Genomic DNA, 22,620 nt, shown 5'->3' on the forward strand with positions numbered 1-22,620 from the left:
TTATAGAACTAGTTACTATAAAAGAACTATACAAACACAGAATGGCTGGATGAAAATCCTCCCTTTTTAAGCAGGTAAAAGTACCTTTTTTTTTTTTTTTAAAAAACAAAACAAAACAACAAACCAAAAGCCAACCAGGTGCAGAGCACCTTCCTGCTTTGATTTTTTACCAGCAACGCCTGAGCTCCTTTACAAAACAATATTATGATTTCTATTCTCTATTCCAATTATAAGCAGTAGTGACTGAACTCTTCAACAACCAAAACCCCTCTTAGGGGAATATTAGGTGTTCCCCAGCATCTTCTCCAAACCCTCAGAAGATTAGACAGAAATAAAAGCTACCAAGAACTTCTAATCCAATGTTTGCCAGATACAATTTTCCATCTACAGTTTTCACTTCTTTCTGATACTTAACCTCTTCACACACACATGCTACACAAAGGTGTTTCAGGTTTTACTGTCTAGAGGTTTGTTTTGTTTGTTTCTCTATGCAATCCGTATTTCCCACGGAAACAACAGCAAATATATGGACATAAGGAAAAACCACTGTTTAGTAAAGATGAGGCAACAGCTTCATGCAATGAGTTTATCATCCTTATGATATACACAGTATGTGGATATCCACATATTGTATCTACAACACTAAAAAAAAAAAAAAAAAGAAAAACCACCCCAAAAAACCTCAAAACACCAAAAACTCCCCACCAACCCCCCCCCAAAACCCAAACCTACACGAAACCAAACAATAGCATGAAGTTCCTAAGATGCATGCAAGAAGAAAAACAGTTTAGGTCAGCCTAAAAATACTTCATGTATACTTCATTTAACATCTGTTCTCTAAATTTTGCTCACAATGTAAGAGTTTGTGGAACAGCCATTATTTTCATGCTGTAACCAGCTTCTCTTTTGAAGGTAATCTGTTGTTCTTTCTACTTTTTGAAAGTGATAACTGTCTATTCTGGGCTCGGAACAAAAAAGCAAGCAGAAAAGACAGATGAGGCAGAACTGATAAACACGCAGGCATGAAAGCAGCAGTCAGAGACAGCCACGATCGCATGACCCTAACGCAAACCTCAGGTCAGTTGCTCATATGACTCTAAGAGCAGCCAGCTCTCAAGAGGACACTGGCTTTGCTGGTGGTCACTGGGCTGTATGGGCAAAGGAGAGGACAGGCTCCTCGCGTGCTGGTGGCACCACCTGCTGGGGATGGGGACCGAAAAAAAACCACGTTTGATGACCTGCTGCTGAAGATGGAAGGAAAAAACTGACAGTGTGTAAAATGAGAGAGACTGTGTCACATTTCATTCCTATTCCAGAGATAGGTTTCTTCAGATCAAGCTTGTTTACAGAGATTCTGAAAAATCCTTGTGCATCTGCCTGAAAGAGGGAGACTAAGAATCAGGTATGCTGGGGAGATTTTCTGACATGTTGGAAAGATTTTTAAAATTCACATTAAGACTATAGCTGAACGTTGCAGATTCAGCCCCTCCTTCCACTCCTTGTCAAGACTGTAAAAGAACACTATATCCATTCATTACAGCCTCTTTGCTGTTGGTAGCTTTTATATGCCCACAGGCACTAACAGCCTGGAGATACTTGGTGTCCCTGGGGACTCATATTGCAGAGATGGGAGGATCTTGTCTGCCACTGCCAGGGCACAATGACAGCAGCTTCACAGTGACATTTAAGCTCTAATTTCCACGAAAATGTCAATATTTATTAGTCACATCAAGATCTTCAGTAAAGCTCTTCCACGTTGCTAAGTGTGTCTGGCTATACTTTTAAATAGGAGGCTTGAGAAAAAAGTAGACTGGTTCTTGGTAACATATTCTGGATTTCCTAACTTCTTCATTTCACCCTTATCTATTGATTATTTTTGTTTCTTCCAATCAGTCTATGCATCAACAGCATTGAAAAATGCTTATCATTACCCTAACAATTGACCGTGAAAAAGTAACCCTTTGACCTACCTTGTCCCTGGAGTTGTAAGCATACTTACATATTTAAATAATGAAAATTTTAAAGTAACAGATGTTTCCTGCCTATAGCACAATGCAAGAACAACAGTCTCTCACTATTAAAGTGCATCTGAAGCATCTACACATTCGCACCATCATTTGCTCTCCCACATAATGGGACTGCTCTCCTGTGCATTAGTTTCCAAAAAGCCCCAAGTGCTGAAATCTGTTTTTACTTGTCATGTCAATAAGTCTCCCTAATTGTGCTACTTTTCCAGAAAGTTGGGAATTAGGCCTCTGAGCAAGTCAGCATGAAAGAAAGTAAAACTGCTTTCAAATGTAGAGTAGGAGACGGAAAAAAAAAGGGAAGTGAGAGACTAAGAGGCCTGATGGAATTAGGTAGACCTGAAGAAAAGGGTATTGCAGTGGCCTTTAAGTGAGGGCAAAGGTTTGTAGCCACTGTCTATAGGTACTCTATCACTTACCAGGATTTTGGCTCCCCAAAATGCAAGTAGTTGATACTGTAGAGATCCATGTCCTCTGTATGCCAAGCAAATGTTGTCTTCCACATCCCAAAGTAGAGGTAGGGAGTGTTTACACCTTCTATGATAATGCCACACTCATGTTCCACCATGTCTAAGAGAGTGTTCAGATTGCCAATATTCCATTCTTCCACATCCTGTAATTCAAAAGAAATTTTTGTACTAGAACATATCAGGACTTGCTAAGCAGAATAACAGCCCACAGCTTCCTTTCAATGCCTTAAAATGTGGATATCCTAGTGTTATCTGCATTAATTTAATTCCACCTCCTTCCAGAAAGCTTACTTTCAGTGTTCATCAATAACCATGAAAAGGATGCATTACCACTACTTTGTGGCAAAGGGACTGATTACTAGCATCTCATTAAATGCGTTCTCTGAAGAGGCACTTGTACTACGAGATACTCTACCATTCAGTAAACTGTTCAACTAATAAACATAAGACAAACTAAGGGTAAAATACACATCTGTCAATTACATATTCCATCCAGACGTTCTTCACCTGATGAACACGGATCAGCTGATGAGAAACCCTAGCCTTCAATGTGGCCAAAGTGGCAGAGGCCTCTACACCAGCTCCGTGCTTCTGACACAAGAACAGGGAAGACAGTTTTGTTGTTATCAATATTCAAACAGAAAGAGAATAAACAGAAGTTCTAAATCCGATAGTTGGTTCTCTCTACTTCAATTATGAAATAGAGAAGTCACATAAACTGGTACAAATTTTTAACCTTGATATTGCCTGAAGAGTAATACAGTCTCCAAAAGGAAACAGTTTCCTTCACAGCCCTTGCATGCAAGTAACTGATAGGTATGCGAGCAATCCCAGCTTCATGCTGCTTGCTGGAGTAACTGCAAGACAGTGAAACTCAAGCTGCTCGATCTTGAAACTTTGTAAATCAACCTGAAAAAAAAAAAAAACAAAACAAAACGGGGCAAGGGAGAAAGGGCTGAAGAATGGAAGCGGCTGAAAAGTGAGATGATGCAGAAGGAGAATGTTTTTCATGACTCACACCTCAATGCTTTCAACAATGTCAGTAACTGGACAATAGGAAATGCTCTTTAGGTGTGACTGGTAATTCAATTATTTAATTTCTGCTTATAGGAACTTGAAGGAAACACAATGTATATTCAGTACATTGCAGAAGCTACTTCTCCTAAAGCTTGCTTTTGTGTCTGGTTATGTCACCTTCCCTGATCATACGATGGACAAGAATGTGATACTCTCATCAAAGCACTAAATACTATGGATAACTTTGATGTCTGTGGCTGTGAAGACCTCAGATATCTATGTTTATTCCAGTTAATTCCATATTATACCCTATTGATAATAAAAAGACTCTTCTACATTAACATTCAGTTTATACTGCAGACAATCAGACAACACTCCAAAAAAGGGCCACTTTCCACTCAAAAGAAAACTACAGAGGAAGGGCACTGCTTTAGATTAGCTGCCTAAACAGAGCAAGAAGATAAGCAACCTTTATCGTTACAGCAGAAGAAACCACAACAGAATTACTTTAGACACAGGATGCAATTTCACCAATGAAAAGCTTAAACAATTTGAATTGTAAAATAATTTAGCATGCAGGTGCATTGTATCCCACTATAGCTGTCTACAAAGAAAAAATCCAAATGCAAGTATTTTAGTTGTGTGAAAAATCAAAAAAAGTATTTTTGATGAAGCACCCCATTCCTTGAAATGCTGCTTGTCTCTAGCTCTCTACAGTGCTTCAGCAGAAATCTATTTTATTCCCTTAAAAAAAAAAAAACAAAAAAAAAAACACACACACAAACAAAAATCAAACCCTAGCATGATGGAGATCAGGATCAGTAGCTTGCTTTTAATTTACCTGCATACCACCACGTGTACCTTGGCACATCACTATGATACCAGTCCAGTTTTCTTTAACAACCTTTTCTGCAAGCTGTATACAATTTTTGGCCACACGCTTTGTAAGAACTCATTAAATCACTTTTTTTCCCCTCATTTTTCCAGTAAAACTAAGCTTTTCACAGCTTCCACTGACTCTATTATCCTGAATCTCTGGGGAAGGTGGGAAGTTTAGTCACACTTTTGTAATGAGGGAAAAATAAAGATATTATTTGCTTTTTTTTTAAGGTTGCTAAATCAAATGAATTCTGAATTACTGTTCCTTAATAAGAAAAGAGCAATAAGAAAGTCAATAACCATATTTAAAATAAATGAGGACCATTTCACTTACTGCATCATATAGCGAGCCACTGATATCAGCCCCATAAATTGGCGAGACAAATGTGAGGTTCTTCCAGTACTTGCGCTCCAAGTCTTCAAAATCTTGATGGCGTGGAGTACAATACCTGATAAGAACATGGAAAAGATAAGGATGTAAGAAGTCCTAAGGAACACTAATCAGACAGATAAACGACCGAGAAGAACCATGCATTTCAAAGTAGGCCCACTCAGGAGGTTACTGAAGGTGCGTTTCATTTTTAATTCTACTCAGATTCATATAATCCACTGCCTTTTAAATCTTTCTACTCTTGGTGCATACTGACAAACAGGATGTGCACTCATGTGAAGCACCAGATCCCCATCCTAAGGATGCGTGAGATGAAGTTATTACACAGGGAACTGAAGGCAGGTAAAGCACTCATGTATATGCTGTGTTAGCAATATTTAAAAATCAATTGCATAATGTCAGTATTGGTCAAGTTAAAACCCAAGGTACTCCAGAGCTCTGGGAAAGTGACTCTGGAAAAAGGATGCAACTGCAGGTTGTTTCAGTTGGCTTGTCCCAGCTAACTGAAGTGCTCTGCAAAGTTCCCAGTCCCTTCGGAAGACATTCGTGTTATTATTATTAGCTCAGGCACTCCAAGATACTTTATTTCTACCTCAGCCATTAATACACCGAGAGCTCTTCTTTGAGTCCCAAGCCATTCTTTTCAGGCAGATTCTTAGCCAAATACTGACTTTGAAGAATCTTTCTGTAACAACTCCCAGAAAAAGATCTAAGATATACCAAAAGCCACCGAGTTACAAACTTGTTTGAGATTCTGGATGTAAGCTTTCAAGAAAAAGCTGTTACCTCAAAAATGCTTCCTATTTAACAAGGCTACATTTTCTTTTCAGCTTGTTTCTAGAAAGAAAAGCTTTCTGCACAACTCCCCCATTCACAGTACAAGCACATCACTTAACACCAACATACTTCTCACTATTAGCCAGACGCCGGTATTCTCCCACAGTCATAGGCTTCTTCTGTATATTATACTGGGTGAATAACCCCGACTGTCCAGTAACCACCTGCTGAATAGGAGCTGGAATAACCATGTCATCAATGTCATCATAGGTTTTTCGGGGCTTCCATTCCTTGGGAGGAATCACCTGGAATTGGGAAGAAAAAAAAAAATAATGAAAAACAAAACAAAACAAAAAACAAAAACAAAAAAAAACCCACACCACACTACTTCATGTTCACAAAAGGCAAACACAACCTCTACTGAAGAGAAACTGTTGAAGTGGAAGGTATTTCATCCTGCTGCTGCAGGTTATCAGATAACAGCAGCATCTCAAATAACCAGCACATATGACAAGACACCTGTTCTGCATCTGCTGAAGTGCAGGACTAGCTGACATGGTTAGAGGGCTGATCGCCTGCCTGCTAGCAGTCCCATCAGTACAGTGTCACAGAAGATGGCCAGTGATAAGAAGATATATAGTTATACCAAGGAAATACGCTGCATGCCAGAAGGACTGCACATGCTTTCCCTCCATAACAGCATTCCTCTCTCACCTACCATTCCACAAAGCTGCATGAAGACTCCAGCTGTTCTATCAGTACGTTGCATCTCTGCAAGTCCATAACCTTTATAGTGGTGTAAACAACTATTCCATCTAGAAGACCACTAACATTAGGGTTTTCTTGAGGGGTGGGTTTTTGCGGTTTTTTGTTTGGTTTGTTTGGAGGTTTTTTTAACTAGGAAGGCTCCAAATCCTGTTGCATTATTGCTGTTGATGTTTTTTCGTATTTGTAGGTGACACATCAGGGACCAACTCCTTAAATGAAAAGGGGTAAGGGGTAGAGAAGAACAAAAGAAAAGCATGGGGAACCCGTCCAGAACTCTTTCCTCACTCTTGGAGGCTGTGCAGAAAAACTGCTGCAAAGCAGTGCTGAATCTGGAAAAGCTGTAATTTTAAACAGAAGAGCTGCCAGCAATTCTAGGCTCAAGATCAGAGAACAATCAGTAGGACATTCAGCGGGCATGTGGAATGAAAAAATAAAATATCTGCAATCTAATTTGGTGTAAGGATTAACCAAAAAAAGTTACAGGAACAGGAGGACAAGTTACTGATTTTTGTGGGCATGGTTTCTCCAGGATATGATGAGTTCTACTTCCATTACAAGGCTCTGAACTGCAGTTGCAATAGAGACACACAAAAATTAACTTGAAATGCTCAAATTTAGTCCTACAAGTAGAGTAATTTCTTCACAACATCTGGAATTCACCAACAACCTTTATTAAAATAATCTACCCTAGCAGACTCATGGAATGTAATTGCTAGTACACTTGAATGGACAAGGAAACATTTCACAGAGAGCTTTTTATCAATACCCAGCTCTATTTAGAACTGTAATAAAAACCGTAATTGACCTATGTTTTAGAAGAAATAAGAATTGTTTCATGCCTAACAGCTTTATTTCTCTGCTGTGCTTTATTAAGTTCTGCTAAATACCATACGTTAACAACTACCTTGTCAGAACAAATGATCTCCCTCAGCCTGTGGTGCAACACGACACAGCCACAGAAATACTCTTTCTAACCAATTAGACCTGATTTTTTCCAAGCAGTTGTATGTCAAGTACTGGAATTTAGAAGTTCACATGAAGAGTTCCCATAACATTTCATCAGTTTCAGTGTAAAGATGCGGATGGGAAGGAAGCAGAAAGATGTTTTAGAGCTGGCTGGAGAGCTGCTTCCTAAAGGTCAAAAAGGCTTTCAGGTATTTTGGGAACCACACATGCATACAGGACACATCTACAGGTCTAGACTCAAGTCAGCATAAGGTGGTAGCCCAGAACATAAAAAGGGCAAGAGTAAAAAGTCTGCCCCCATTCACATAGATATGATTTAGACCCTCTCTCCCCCATCAAAACCTAAGCAGACTTCAAAAGCTTGCTCCTTTATTCTATGCTCTGGGGGAGCTGAAAACCTCACGTCTCCAGCCCTTGAGGACCATGGCTACCACTATCTGTATCCTCAGCAACAGAACCAGGACATGGAAATACCCTTAACCCATCTCTGCAAGGACTGGGAATGTCCTCGTTTTCCAGTTAGGGATCAGAAAAAGACATCCTGCAAATAAACATTTCTTTCACTCTTATGAAAGGCCTGTAACTCCTATGCCTTTCCTCTCTCGGTAAAACGAGACAGAGATTGCAAGCACAATTTTCAAAAACACACTCTGCTTGACTACATGAAAGCAAACTGCTTCTGAGTGATAGAACTTCATAGACAGCTTACATAAAGCAGAGCCTCAGGGAGGCAGCCTTCCGGAAGCTTTCAACTACCTAAGCTAGGGCAACTCACCTTGGCAAGCCCTGCTCGGTGAGCTCCTTGCGATTCCATGTAAGCAATGTATTTCCCAAAGTCCCGAAATTCCTCAAGGGTGGGACGAAAGGTCATGATCTTACAGCCAGGGTTCTGCGGGTTTTCCGACCCCATATTTCTAGTTCGGCGGCAGCGCCTGAAGAGGGGAAACAAAAAGGAATAAAGAAAGAAGAGAGGCAGAAAAAAAATACTGGTTAAAAACCTTTGTTTTCTTTCTAGTTGCTTTAATGAGTTTCACAGAAAGACATGGATATATTTTTCATTTCTCTCCCCTACTCACCCAGGAAAGTATTTGTAAGTACTATCTTCTAACATGGATATGAAGAGCTTCTGACCAAAAATCCACTTAGTCTATTTGTTAGCAGGGCCCTAAGAAGGGTCAAGTATCAGGGAACTCCAGATACCAGTAACATCTGAGAGATCAGATAGGGCCTAAATATAGATCATAGACTTAACATCGCCCCCCTCCATTCATCGTATGAAGTTGTATCTCATTAGAATGAGAGTCACGAACGACAAACTTCTCACCACCTTCAGCACCTATTTTGCGCTTATGTGGAACTAGCTGCCCCTTGTGCTTCATCCTTTTCTGTATCTATGTTCAATAACAAAAACTTTGGCCAGTGTTCTTTTTTTTTTTTCCATGTGCTAGGCTACGTTAAAAACTATAAAATTAGGTTTTTTAAACTGTAACTTCATTACACTTTGTATTTGCGATGTACATAAGACAAAATGAAGTGTCAGACAATTCTCAAAAGAAATGTAGTGCACAATTTCAAAACATCTTTCAAAGTGAAAAGCAAAATTGCTCGATTTACTTCCAAATTTGCAGGGAAAAACAAAACAAAACAATTCAGGACAAAAAAAATCACAATTTTTAAAATGAACCTTTGTAAGGCTATGCTGGAAACTTATAAAGGCAAACAAAAAGTCCTATTGGCATTTCAGTTGCAAATATAACCATGAAAATACTCTCCATGTCAGAAAAGCAGCTACAGCACATACAATATGCTCAAGCTATCACGAGAGGGCAGTACGGGGCTTTTAAGGAATAAAAGGTGCAGCAACACTATGTCAAATGTGACTGCTAAATCACAAGCAAAGTATGTTTGGATTTAAATTGACTTCAAACTAGCCAAGAAGTCTTCCAGATGCTACTGAAAGTACTCTTTGTGTTCAGAAAAACAAAACAAAACAGAGAAATACTGCTATATTAGTGTTTTAATCAGCGAGCATAGCACAAAACTCACACTTCTCCAAAGAGACAGCAGATACTCTCGCCTGCCTCCCACAATTAAGAACATCACACACTAATTTGGACAGACTCAACACCCAGCTCACGCAGGGCACCAAGGTTTTCTTTACAATTTTAAATGGGTAAAACATTTTTTTCATTTCAAAGGCAAATGAACAGTTTTGACTTGAAATTCTAGAAAACAGAAAATTTTAGAATTTTTCAGAGTAACTTTTATGTAAAATTTGTTTCAAAACAATGGTCTGCGAGTCTAAGCCCTTCCCCAATGCAGTCTTTAAAGGAATTCCACGCATAAAATCGCAGCCTCTCATATGCTCATCCTGTCCTCTAGCATCTGCCTGGTGCCTCCTCAACCGCAGCATTCCTGCACCCCTAAACTAAAGGCGATGTCAGAAGAGCTCTTCCCAAGCCAGCAGCCAGAGATGTAAGGCATACTCCATAATAAAATCAAACTATAATCATAGAACCATAGAATGGTTTGGGTTGGAAAGGACCTTAAAGATCACCTAGTTCCAACCCCCCTGCCACAGGCAGGGACACCTTCCACTAGACCAGGTTGCTCAAAGTCCCATCCAGCCTGGCCTTGAACACTTCCAGGGATGGGGCATCCACAACTTCTCTGGGCAACCTGTTTCAGTGCCTCACCACCCTCATAGTGAAGAATTTCTTCCTTATAACTAATCTAAATCTACCCTCTTTCAGTTTAAAGCCATTGCCCCTTGTTCTGTCACTACATGCCCACGTAAAAAGTCTCTCTCTGGCTTTCTTGTAGGCCCCTTTAGGTACTGGCAGGCTGCTCTAAGGTCTCCCCGGAGCCTTCTCTTCTCCAGGCTGAACAACCCCAACTGTCTCAGTCTGTCTTCATAGGTGAGGTGCACCAGCCATCTGATCATCTTCATGGCCCTCTTCTGGACTCGCTCCAACAAGTCCATGTCCTTCTTATGTTGGGGGCCCCAAAGCTGGACACAGCACTGCAGGTGGGGTCTCATGAGAGCAGAGGGGGAGAATCACCTCCCTCAACCCCCAATATTGCACAATATCCCAGAGCAAAACCAACTGATGAAAAAGATACTGTTCCACTCCCTTCACCCCAACAGATACTGCTAACAAACTGCATTTCCAAAAGAAATTGTCACACTCTTAAAACAAAAAGGCCCTTTAACCAACCCCTCCCACCTTCAGGGTGGCCCTGCCCAAAGAGATTTCCAATCTTGCCGTACAGAAAAAAAATTGCTATGTTTCAGAGTCAACATTTTAAGATAAGAAGCATACTTGATCCATACCCACAAGAACAATTTACTACACAAATGTTTTGCAGAAATACAAAAAGAGGAAAGAGTATCTCCCATCCCTGAGATGAACCACGGGACTTGATAAGCTCCGGGCATCCATCTACCAGAGGTTTCCTCCAAACTACTGAAGAAAAACACTGTTCACCAGGAAAACACAGCTGATCCGGGTGAAGAGTCAAAGAAAAAGAAAACTGCCAGAGAAGTGGGACACAGACAGAAACTATCCCCAAACTTCTACTCCAATGCAATCTCACTGAGAATACTTCTGCTATTTTTAAACCGGCTCTAGAAATGCCACGAAAGTTCACCCGAGCAGGAAGCACCAAGTCAGGCTCTGCAGCAGCACTGCGCACCACCGGCTGGTTAGGAGTATCTGGCTCAGGGAAAGGAACTTGAATTCCATCCTGAGGAGGATCCATGCCAGCACCATCTGCTCCAGGGATGCCTTCCCAGTATTTTCAACTTTACCCACAACCTGGGGGGGGAAGGGGGAGGGAGAATAGTCAAAGCCAGGTTTTATCCCATCTTTTCCTCAAGATTATCTCCAGCAATTCCAATTTTTATTCAATTAACTGGGAGCAAATAGTCAAAATACATGCTCCAACAAAGGGGGCGGGGAGGGGGGGAATCAAAAACTACTTCATGCAAAGCTTAATCAATTAATTAAAGGGTCTATCTGCCTCAATACAAACAATGTCACTCGGCACTCTGGAACTCTGTAGCGCACAGGCAGCAAAGCACAACAGATTTTTCCATGTGTAATCCCATCTCTTTATTCTAAGGAACATCTTAACACCTACCCTAGATAGTGTTTGCTGCAATGTACATTCATCTAACTAAACTAATTAATCTATTACAAAAAAATAGCCACAGAGCACACGGGAAGGGAGAATCAGTTCAACTACTTCAGTTAGAGAAACGTCCAAACCCCCTGCCTGTACGCGCTTCCCCCCACCAGCCCCAAGGAGCTGAAAACACTCAAGCCACAGAGAAGGCTTTGGGAGAAAATTATTTCTTTAACTACTTTGCACATAGCAGCACTAATGTATTTTGGATAAATAGTGGCAGTATTTACTGTTACCTCCTTCCCAGCTACTGGTATCACAGAGGACAAGAGGCCAAGGCAGCAGGACAAGCCCAGGGCTGCGACAGGAGCCCAGCCACCCTGCAGCTTCCTTATGGGATTTTCAGGAGACAGCCTCAATGAAAGTGCTGTAATAAGCTCACCAGCATCACTGGGGAAGATTTCACAGCAGAATCTGACTATTCTGAGAACACTGAAAGCATTTTTCATTCACGGCTCTGCCGTGCAGCGGGGTGGATGGTGACGATGTGAACAAACTCTTCTCTCTTCACTATTAATACTGAAAACGATGATTTTGCAGAAAGAGTCTAAGCCCCCTATTAGTTCCTGAAAAGAACTATTAAGGTATTTTTCCCAGCTGGGTGCATTCTGTTTCTTTGTGAGAGAGAGTAGCAACCTGAAATATTAAGAAAACCTTCTAATTTGCAACCTTGATAAAGAAACGCTAAAACTTGTCTTCAGAGGGATGATCTCGGTGGCCACAAAGAGCCGAGTTTTTAATTTCAGTGACTTTTACATGAGACTTTTCCCTCTAAAATTGTGAGCCAAGACACTTTTGTGACTGAAATGCTACACCTGTTGATTGAAACCTTTGTACAGCAGAGAAAAGCCTAAGAAACCCAGCTGAGTTCAACAACTTGTGCTTGCTAAAGGATTTGCAGGACAGGGAATCCTTCCTCCAGGGAAAGGCTTGGGACTTTCAAGTAGTTCCCCGCTGCTCCCCCACTATTGATCTCAGAGGAGTGGATAACGCCAAGTCATTCTCCTCCGCTTTTGAGTCAGGGGGTAACTTTGACTAAAGGTAGTGACTATTAGTAGAAACAAACCTGCCTTTAGGCACCAGCGCTGGAACCAAATACTGTGCCTACACCCAGGGCACATGTCTGCAAATGTAAATCAAACCAGTCCTGCTGGTTTGCTATAAACCCTCCGTTATCAATCCGGATTTGAACAGTAAAAATACAGCAGAATTTATGACAGAGGACTTGCTTTGCTTATACAGCAACACTAGAACACCATCTCTAATCTTGCTAAACAAACTCAAAATGCTCTCTGGGATTACCAGTTTCTTTGATAAACCAGAATGCATGTACCTTCAGAGCCCTTGAAAAAAAGGCAACAGGTCTAAAGCTAAACTTCTACCCAAGTGACATATGCCCTGCTACCATATACATTACACCATATACAACTGGCAAAAATACTTTTGAACAATTTGCTGTCTCTCCAAAGGTGCAGTTTTCCACCATCAACCCCCAAAAACCTCTTACTGGCTTTTTGCCAAAGGCCTTGAAACCACACAACCAAAATTCAAAAAGATGAAGGAGAAGGCCCTTTAGAACATATGCCTACAGCAAAAAAAGGAGAAAGTAGGCGTTCAAAATCTGGTAGACAAAACCATGGCATGCATGCCGCAGGCAGCAAAAATAACTTCGTGAAAAGAGGATACATAGCATCCACAGTGACTCCACAAGATTTCACTTGGGTTGTGTTGTGTTGGAAGGGACTGAAAAGACACACGGAAATATCTCCCAAGCGGACCCTGCAACCTGCTGCCAACTCAGAGCAGAAGATATACACATTAGCCTGACTGCACTGGTGGTGGGCACACACGCTGGCACCAGTGTCACACCCTGCTGAAGGAAAAAGAACCACAGCCATCAAAATTTCACAGAATAAACAAAGTGCTGGCTGCAGTTTGAAGCAAGAGGAAATTTCACAGCAGTACCAACTTGGACAGCTACTGAGCTCCCATCCACGGCCATTTGTTCTTCTCCTGTGCCAAATATGATGATTTGTGGTGCCACAGTGCAAAATGATCAGGGAGCTGACTGGTTACATGGCTGTGCTTTAAAATAAGCACGTAGTTGCAGGGGTAGGACTTTTACAGCAATAGGGGAAAGCCACCATCTCAAACCACAGCCTCATCATACGACAAAGCGTTTCAAACATCTGAAACAGTTATAGGAAAAGTCTTAGTGGATTAAACTTTTCTAGAAAGCACACTTATAACAAAGTCTCCTCCTACAACATAAGTCTCTCTTCCCCAAACAGAAGAGCTTATCTCCTACATAAACTAAAGTTTGTACACACCTAAAAATGGATTGAGGGTTACTGGTGCTCTTCAGTCAAATTGCCCTTTTATTACAGAACACTCAACCTACTAACTCTTAATCTAATCAATGCAGACAACAAACTGCACTGCACTTTTAACAACAGTAAAACTGCTGTTAGCAGTTCAGAAAATTAAGTTCCACAGCTCATTACACTACCTAAGGACAGTGAATTACACACCCTTGCAGGAGACCATCTAAGGACAATGCATGCCAAACCCAGGCAGGAAAGTGTAATAAGTCCCAGATACCGAGAAGGAAAAAAGAGGAGATATAATGAGAAGATCTAAATGAGGCACATCTAAATAGCTTAGATAATTGAAGACAAAGATGACGTCACATCCAGCACAAAGCACAAAAATCATTAATATATAACAAATTATTCATTTAAATGCTGAAAACATAGCAGCTAACTCTTGGGGAAGAAATTCTGAGTGCATTCTACTCCTGAGCGGAGGAAGCTGCTACCAGGCAAATAATTTACTGTTTTGATACTTTAGAAAGTTAGAGAGAGATGCCGTACCTTAAGCAAGGTTTTTAAATCATAACAACAAAATCTTAAAACCTCCCTTGCCCTCCATTTTTCATTATAACCCTCTGGATGTGACAGTTTTTCATTATAACCCTCTGGATGTGACAGAGCACAATCAAAGCCTGGCAGCACTGCATAACACCATGGGAAACTGAGTATCAATGGCAACAAATTCTCTAATCTTGTTTCAACACCCAAATTGTTCAACCTTCTGTCTTCTTGCCTTGCCTGGCAATTTCCCTTGAAAACTTCTATCTATTGATTCAAATACATCTGCTAAGCCTCCCCTGCCCTTTCAACAGTAACTAGAAAAAGAGAGGTTTGACTCATCCTAGGATTCCTCACCCTAGGGCAGGCTGGACAGCATTTTAAGATTTCCTCATTACCTGGCCATGGTCCCCACCAGCCAAGACGATGTGTCCTACTTCACCATCCCTGAGAAGCAAGCTACTGTGGTGGCAACCACCATGCCCTCTCTGGAAAGTCCTGCAGAATGTCTGACACCCGGGAAATCCATCCTTACCTCATCGCTTACCTCACAGCTGCACCTAGGCACAGAGCTCCGAGACCCCCGTGTTTCAAGCGAGGCATCACTGTTTTCCCCGCAGGCCCGGGCAATACCTTAAAACAACTGCCAGTGCTTGGAAAACGGAAAAACTGAACAAAGGAGTTAAACTTGGTCATTTAGCTCATTGTCCTCAATTAAACTGTCAATCACGTTGGTTTTATGCCCATTCTCAGGGAGATGAGGCCAAGTCAGGCATTGATGGAGTGTGGGAGAAGGCAGAGCAACCTGCATAACACACACTGTTCTCAGCAAAAACAAAAACATATCGGACAGACCTAATCAGACAGCCAAGGGGCATCACAAAAAATCAGGATCCACAGCCTTTTTGCAAGTTTTTTTCCCCTCCCTCTGCTCTTTGCTCTCAGAAATGCTTACGGGGGAACTTCTGCCTCAGGAACCACCACATCCCCAGGCTCGGACCTGCAGCTGGGCTTGGGCTGCAGGCTCCCTTTGGGATTAATAAATAGGAAAGCTTGCCCAAGTCTACTTCAAGTCCCTGGCAAACTTGAAATGAAAATAAGTTTAGTCTGAGGGAAAAAAAAATAACCTGATCCTCAACTGAAAATACTGTAAAGTTACAAAATTAAACGAAAAACAACAAGACACAGATTTTAAGTGTGCCTGAATTAACTTCTGACTCACTTAGTATTTCTGAGGCATTTCACATACAACAAGGTAAGAACCCTGTTCATGAAAGTATTCTTTAAATTTACTCTTAACTCATTATTTGACTACTAAGTACTGCACACAAATATTAATGGAAACCTCATGTGTTTATTTGAGATGGCATTTTTTTGATGAATTAGGCTGGAACATAGAGGGCAGATTCTTCTACTTCCTTTCTCAGTAAGCCAACTAATTATACCTAAACTTACATCTAGATTCTCATGGATCAGGCGCTATCAAAAGTTTCTTAGCAGAACAAAAGAGAAACTTTTGCAAAACTTCAAGACTGTATACAAAATAGGCAATTATATATCACTAGTTTTAGAGAAGAGTTATGTGTTGCAAGCATAGCTGAGACAACTTTCCTTTCTTCCCCTTTATTCCTGAGAATCAGATTACAGCATTACAGACAAAGAGAGTGTAAATTTGTAAGTCTGCAGTTCGTTGTGGTGCTGCTCAGCCCAGTTTTAAATGGCTAAGATTACAGCAAGAATTTTAAACAGCTTTTCCTCAGACTCATTTATATATTCAATTCATCACATTTTTAACCTCCAAAATTGCTCTGAGTTTTGTATATCCTTCATAAGGTCTAACTAAACATAACAGAGGAAAGATTTGAGAAACAGGAACAGAAAGACAACATTCCCATACAGGCATGGTGAGTACACACCAGCCGAGTGGATGAAGATCTACAGTGCTTGGGATTTGACAAATCAGAGTATCTTCTATTTAATTTTACACTCCACAAGGCTTCTCCAGAATTCCAGATTCTCCTGTACTTGAAATCAAGCAGCATATGTAGCTCATTAAAGTAAAATAAAATTTTCCCTCAAAACATCCTCTTAGCTATGTAAGTGTACAGTTACTCATACATTTCTTCAAACTGCAGCAAAATTATTTAGTCACAAATAGCATTTAGAAGTAGAAACAGTGTTTAGATTTAAGAGCAATAAATCTGTAAGAAATTAAAACAGTTCATTATTGCCTGAAGCAAGGTAGTCAACAGTCTTCTGTAATGTTTATTTCTGACTAAATTCAGAATCAGTACCCAACTGCCTCTCCTCTCAAATTCACTGTTTTACTGAATATGCAAGATAAACTCATACTAAAAAAACACACAAATCAGCACACCACTACTGAGACAGACTCTATAACCAGGCATCTTGTGAACTTGTTTACTGCATGACACAATAGTTATCTTTGCTGTCTTTCATTATCTTCATTATAATTACTGCGATGATATGGAAGTATTGGAAAAAAGCAGAAAAAAAAAAGCTGGAAAGAAAAAAAAGAACCTGGACTGGTTCTTCTTAGCAGCTCTACTGTGACTTTGGATCTTCGATGCCAGGTACACAAAACTACTTTGGGTTCACTTTGCTAGAACATGAAGAACAGCATTTTAGGAGCTCACCATTTCAAACTGCAAGACCACAGTGAAAGGAGAACCTCCTGCCCAGACCTGGAGCAACTGAGGTAAAAAAGGTACCTCTTTTTTATGTATTCCTGTTCAGTCTGAACAAGAATTCAAAGTCTTAATGCATAACCCTTGAATTCAATGCAGCAGTGCTGCAAACCTCAAAAATACTGTAAAGTAACCCATAGTCTATTATTCTTACCAGAAATTGTATGCATTTCAGAAAACATGATTAATGCACCACTTTGTACAAAAAGGTAATTCCTATATCGGATTAATACCTTAATGAGGACTAATTCCCAACAGTCTTCCTTCAGCAAACCTGCCAGAACTACAAGCCTGCAGCAACGTTCTCAGTAACTTGCTCAACTTCTTCTCTAGGTTGCTTCAGATTTTTGTAAGACAGAACTTCAACAAACATGATTGTTTAAGTGCTTTTGACTATTTTGCCAATGTAAAATCAAAATCTTGGTTGCATTTTTTGCACAAGGTGCTTTAGGTCCTGCCTAGAGTGGGTGTGACACACTGACCCAGATTCCAGGCTTAAGAGCAGCTGCATTGCCAGAAAATTATGTACTTGGGAAGAGACTGAGCAAGAGGCAAAGCCAGCAGGCAGAAGAACGGGACCAAGAAGCATAACACAGTTCATACAGCTCCAGAAGCGCACTCGAGCAGGCATATCTGTCCTCCGCTGTACCTGTAAATAACTTAAACTCCTCACCTTCACAGAGAGGAGTGGGGGGAACCCCACAGTCTTCTGTTGGGTATTTCATATCTCATTTCATACCCATTTCACACTTCTTAACCAAAATTGCAACTGAAAGGAGTGAGAATTTAAAACCTAAATTAAAGCAAAACCTAGGAGAAAACCAAGGTAGTTTCAGACAAGCTTCAAGGTAACATTAGACAATTTTAACCTCTCACAGCTCAATTTTATCTGGTTCTCTCTGGAAGCTACAGCTCCAAACCTTAACACATACATCACAGCCAAAGCTGCACTGCTTGTTTTGTCAACACGGAACTGAGAACAAATATGGCAAACTTCATATAAACTTCTTATCTACAACAAAAAAATAAACACAGAGGCTCACCAAAATCCTTCCCACTCTTCTGAATGCATGTTGGAAATTGTAAAGGAGTATCAGAACACCTCAGGAAATCATCTTAACACACCACCAACTTCCAACACTGTCTTCTTCAGCCATATTCAAATACAGTATTTTTATCACATAGGTTTAGGGAACAAAAGAACAAGCCTATATTTTCCAAGAAATTGGCAACTTTCGCTTTTTTCATGAGCCTTCTGAAACACCAAAGGAAAAAAAAAAAAGTTGCAGGTCATTTTTGCCATGACTGAGGCACACACAGACTAAGTAAGGATCCTATACTACACAAAAATATTACAACAGAATACAAATATGTTCCCCTGTGTCAGCAGCCATCCAGTAAGAACATAATTGAGGAACTGCTTAATTTACAAAAGAGAATAATTTACTCCATGAAAATACAAATGAAAGTAAGTACCTTAATTAAGCCACGGTAATAAGTGACTATATGGATAAGCTGTGACAAGACAGAACATATTTGGTCCAAAACAAAGACTGGAAAAAAAAAAAAAAAAACCCACAACTTACTAAGCAATGATCAGTTTACTGAAAAATACAGAAAATGGAAGAACACCTTTCTCATCCCACAATGATTTTATACTGAGAACAATACCACAACATTAATATCACTAGACCTACGTACAACGAAAAGGTTTCTGCCAATATTTTGCAGTACTCAAGGATTTCAGTTTGCTAGTGCATCAAATGGACAAACCATCTTTTGATTCTTAAATGGATGACAAATAATTACTTCAAACAGTGCCTTGCACAGCCACAGAGAATCCTGATGGCATCCCAATATATTAAGCAAATCCCTCACTTGCAGTGACATATTTAGCTGTCATCCATCTTTAATATTAACAGATGCTATACTGCAAGTAAAGCTGCATATAGCACAAGCACACAACAAACGGACAGACAGTAACAGGCGTTGAAAATCCTTTTCAACAGCACATGGTAAAACATTAAAAAGCAAGTCAGAAAGGCTAGAAAATTCACCAGTCCGCAGTTCTTCTATATTGCCTAGAATTAATTAAAAGGAAATAAAGTTTCTAATTCTTATGACTGCAGAGAGATTTTCATAATGTGTTAACTGATGCATGGTTGTCTCAGCCTGCAGCAAGACAGAGCTATTATTTCTACTTACATGTGAACTTCCCTATTCATTGAAATTAGATGTAAACTTTGAAGGCTAATTACAGCTACTTGAATGCCAACACATTGTTTATTGTATTACAGCTGGACATCCTAGTAGAAATAGGAATACATAACTCTTGATAAATGTACAGAAGAACCCCATATAGCTAACATGCTTATCCAGCACGTCTGGACAAACTGGTTTTCCCAACTCATATAAAATTTCTTGAGACCTCTTATATGGAAAGAGTTCTAAGTTTTCAGAAGTTGCCAATATTTTTGATAACTTAAAACGCCTACTGCCTGCAGGTCTGTAAAACAATCACTCTACATTATCTGTTAAATGACAGGAGTTGATGGTACCACTAGAAATAGTTTTCACTTCATTTTGCTCCAACAGTTCAATTTAACAGGACGGTAAGTAGTTCCGAGTACCATATTTGCCTCAGACCAATAACCAGCATTATCTAGAGGAAATAGGTGGGATTCTCCCTGAAAGCGCATTTCGCTATCAACTTCTCATCAAAAGCCAATTAAACCTCTTTCGTATGTAAGATCTTACTTATAAAAGCCCGTGTCCACCCTAAAGTCAAACTTTAAATGTCAGACCTGTGTACTTTGTTCTTTTGCCCATGTGTTCCAACTTACTGAAAAAACTAACTTCTTTTATATAAGACCATATATATTCTGGACCCACTGGATTGGTTAAGGAAATTATCTCTTTTCAAGGAGCAAAAAAAGGAGAAAGAATACTACATTACTGAGCGTTGGCCAGCATTTTCCTGTCAAAAGGTGTTTCACTGAGTGTCTTCTATGGGAACAGTAGCTCTGTAACTAGGAGTCAAGTATATCCACCTACATATACTTTGCATAGGAGTAACTCCTACCACTAATGAGAAAGAAACGGCTGTCGATTCCTTTTGGCACTGGAGGAGTCAGTCTACCCACCTCAACTTCTTTCACTTATTACAGGGGAACCTAAAAATTACGAACTTGCTGTCAAAAAGTAATTACCCTCTACGTACTCCAACAGTTATTTTATGTAATTGCTGAAATGTAACTGTAAGTTTTAAATTCCAGTCTTTATGATTTCTAGTGATTACATGAATTTTAACAGAACAGGAAAAGGAAACAGAACAGAAAAAAGGAAAAGTTCGTAAGAAAGAAGTGACTTATTGTGTGCAAAAAGGGGAAAAAAAAAACCCTATTAGGTTTCTGATGAACACAGTTCCTTAAAATTAACTCCTTTTGGTTAAAGGAAACTTAGCTTTGAAAGGGTCAAGCTTGATATAACAGAATAATGTATTTACACTGCCCCAGCCAAAGACAACCGAGTCACACAGCAAAACTCCAATGTTCTAGGCCTTATCAGCAACACAAAACCAGTTTGTGCCCCTGAACAGCACCCGTTCTCTACAGCGGCTTTTATAAAAAAAGTATAGAAGTTAAAGAACATGTCTAAAACTAAATCTGCAACTTCGACCCTTTAAAACAAAGGGGTCCAAAACAGTTCTTTCTGCAATATACCTAGGTCCTACGCAGCTACATATACCATCTTCGAGAACAAGAATCAAAGCCAGCTTTAAAGGAAAGCCAAGTTCCACCTTTAGATGAAGGGTTTCCTGAATAGTTTCCCCTTCCACCACGTACTACAACCTAAAAGAGCCTAATACATCTTCTATTTATTTCTTTAAAAAAAAAGGGCAAACTAAGCAGCTAAAACCCAGGGCAAGTCACCAAAGCGTGACCGGACAAACAATTTCTGCAGACCACAACCGTTTCAGAGCCGGTCGTCTCACTTTCTCACCCTGCAACGTTTGTGCTCAAGGCTGTGCAAGGGGCGAGAGGAAGGACCTCTGCATATAACCACGGGTGTTTCTGTGCACGACAGGCTTATCATAAAAAAAAAAAAAAAAAAAAAAAAGAAAAGAAAAGAAAAAAGCTCTGACAGTCTCTGGAGGGGAAAAAAAAAAAAAAAAAAAAAAAGAGGGGAAAAAAAAAAAAGAAAAACCCCATTCCGGTTCCCTCAGCCCCGGGCCCGCCGTCAGATCAAACACGGAACCCCCAGACCCATCGGGGCAGCGTCGAGTCGCCAACATCTCCCTTCACCCGGCGGAACCCCTGCTGCCGATCGCCGACCGGCGATCGTACAAATAAATCCCCCCCCCCCTACCGCGACGAACAACCGCCGCCGCGCAGCCCCGGGCCGAAACGGCGCCCGCTACCGGTACCCCCGGTACGGGCGTGGGGTGTAAGGGACCACCCGGACCCCCCCCCCCACAAAAAAAAAAAAAATCCTGCGTTTAAACACCGCGCTCAGACGCGGAGCCTTCCACGGACACCGGGCCTGGGCCCGAGGTACCGGGGGAGGGGGTGCGGCGGGGGTGCGGATACGGGGGCGGCGGGGGGGGGGGGGCTCCAACCGCGCCGCCCCGAGACAAAGCGGGCGGCGGGGCCGCGAGGAGCGGGCCGCGACGGGCCCGGCCAGGCCCCTGGCCGTACAGGCCGGGCCCCCCCCTCCCCGCCTCCACACATACACACACACACCCCCGCCAGGGCCGGGGCCCGGCGGCGGCCGAGGGCCGGGCCGTGAGGAGGAGGGCCGGCCGGCGGAGGGAGGCGCGGCGGGCCGCCGGCCGGAAGCGAGACGCAAAGCCGGGGCCCGTCGCTGAGGAGAAGCTGTGGGGAAGGGGCTCGGCCTGGGGAAGAGAGAAAGACCGGCGGGAGGGAGCCCGGGATTGGGGGGGGGGGGGGGGGGGGGGGGGGGGGGGCAGCGCCGAGCTGCGGGGGGCTCCGGCGTCGCGGTCCCGGGGGTGGAGCCGCAGGCGGCGGCAGGCCCCCGCGGGGAGGGAGGGAGGGAGAAAGAGAGAAGCAAGCGCCGGTCGCCCCCGTACCTGAGCCCGCGGACGGTCGCCGGCGGTGGCTGCTGCTGCTGCTGCGGCGGCGGCGGCCCCGGGCTGCCCGTCAGCGGAGCGCCGAGCGGGCCGGCGCGGGGGGCAGAGCGGAAGGGGGGCGGTGAGGAGAGCGCAGCACCCCGCGGCCAGCACCTGCCGCCCGCCTCCTCGCCCCGCTCGTTGGCTGAGGCCGGCACCACCTTCGCAGCGATTGGGCGCATCGCCGATGAGAGGCGGCGGTTCCTGCCCATGGCGGAGCCGGTCACCGAACAACAAGACGAGCGCGTCTGTTGATTGGAGGGTTGCGCTGGGTAACGGCCCGCCTACCAGTAGGCGGGGCAGCCGGTCGCTCTCACGTCGCTCAGTCGCTTTCCGCCAATAGAACGCGGCCGTTGGGAGACGGCGGCCCGCCCTCAGCTGCTATTGGGCGAGAGAAGGGTAAGGCGGGCTTCGATAGGCGGTGCGGGCTGCCC

At 42.1% G+C, this 22,620-nt stretch overlaps 1 protein-coding gene across 6 annotated transcripts in view; it reads right to left on the reverse strand.

Moving 5' to 3' along the window:
* KDM4B (lysine demethylase 4B) overlaps window positions 1–22,458 on the reverse strand; it is a 94,957-nt gene extending 72,499 nt beyond the window's left edge. For 3 of the 6 annotated variants that reach the window (XM_030032671.1, XM_030032670.1, XM_030032669.1), the window contains exons 1-5: window positions 22,148–22,326; window positions 8,068–8,224; window positions 5,688–5,863; window positions 4,725–4,839; window positions 2,444–2,637 (exon numbers count right to left, since the gene is read on the reverse strand). In XM_030032671.1, coding sequence (XP_029888531.1) covers window positions 2,444–2,637; window positions 4,725–4,839; window positions 5,688–5,863; window positions 8,068–8,202 — 620 coding nt within the window. In that variant the 5' untranslated portion in view covers window positions 8,203–8,224; window positions 22,148–22,326. Of the gene's footprint in view, window positions 1–1,023; window positions 1,201–2,443; window positions 2,638–3,230; window positions 3,404–4,724; window positions 4,840–5,687; window positions 5,864–8,067; window positions 8,225–22,147 lie in introns of those variants that run through there. The other 3 variants (XM_041127607.1, XR_005933639.1, XM_041127606.1) reach the window with 3 other exon arrangements.
* Between the last annotated feature and the right edge of the window lie 162 nt (window positions 22,459–22,620).

The sequence above is a fragment of the Aquila chrysaetos genome, chromosome 12 (genome assembly GCF_900496995.4).
Source record: "Aquila chrysaetos chrysaetos chromosome 12, bAquChr1.4, whole genome shotgun sequence".
Lineage (NCBI taxonomy): Eukaryota > Metazoa > Chordata > Aves > Accipitriformes > Accipitridae > Aquila > Aquila chrysaetos.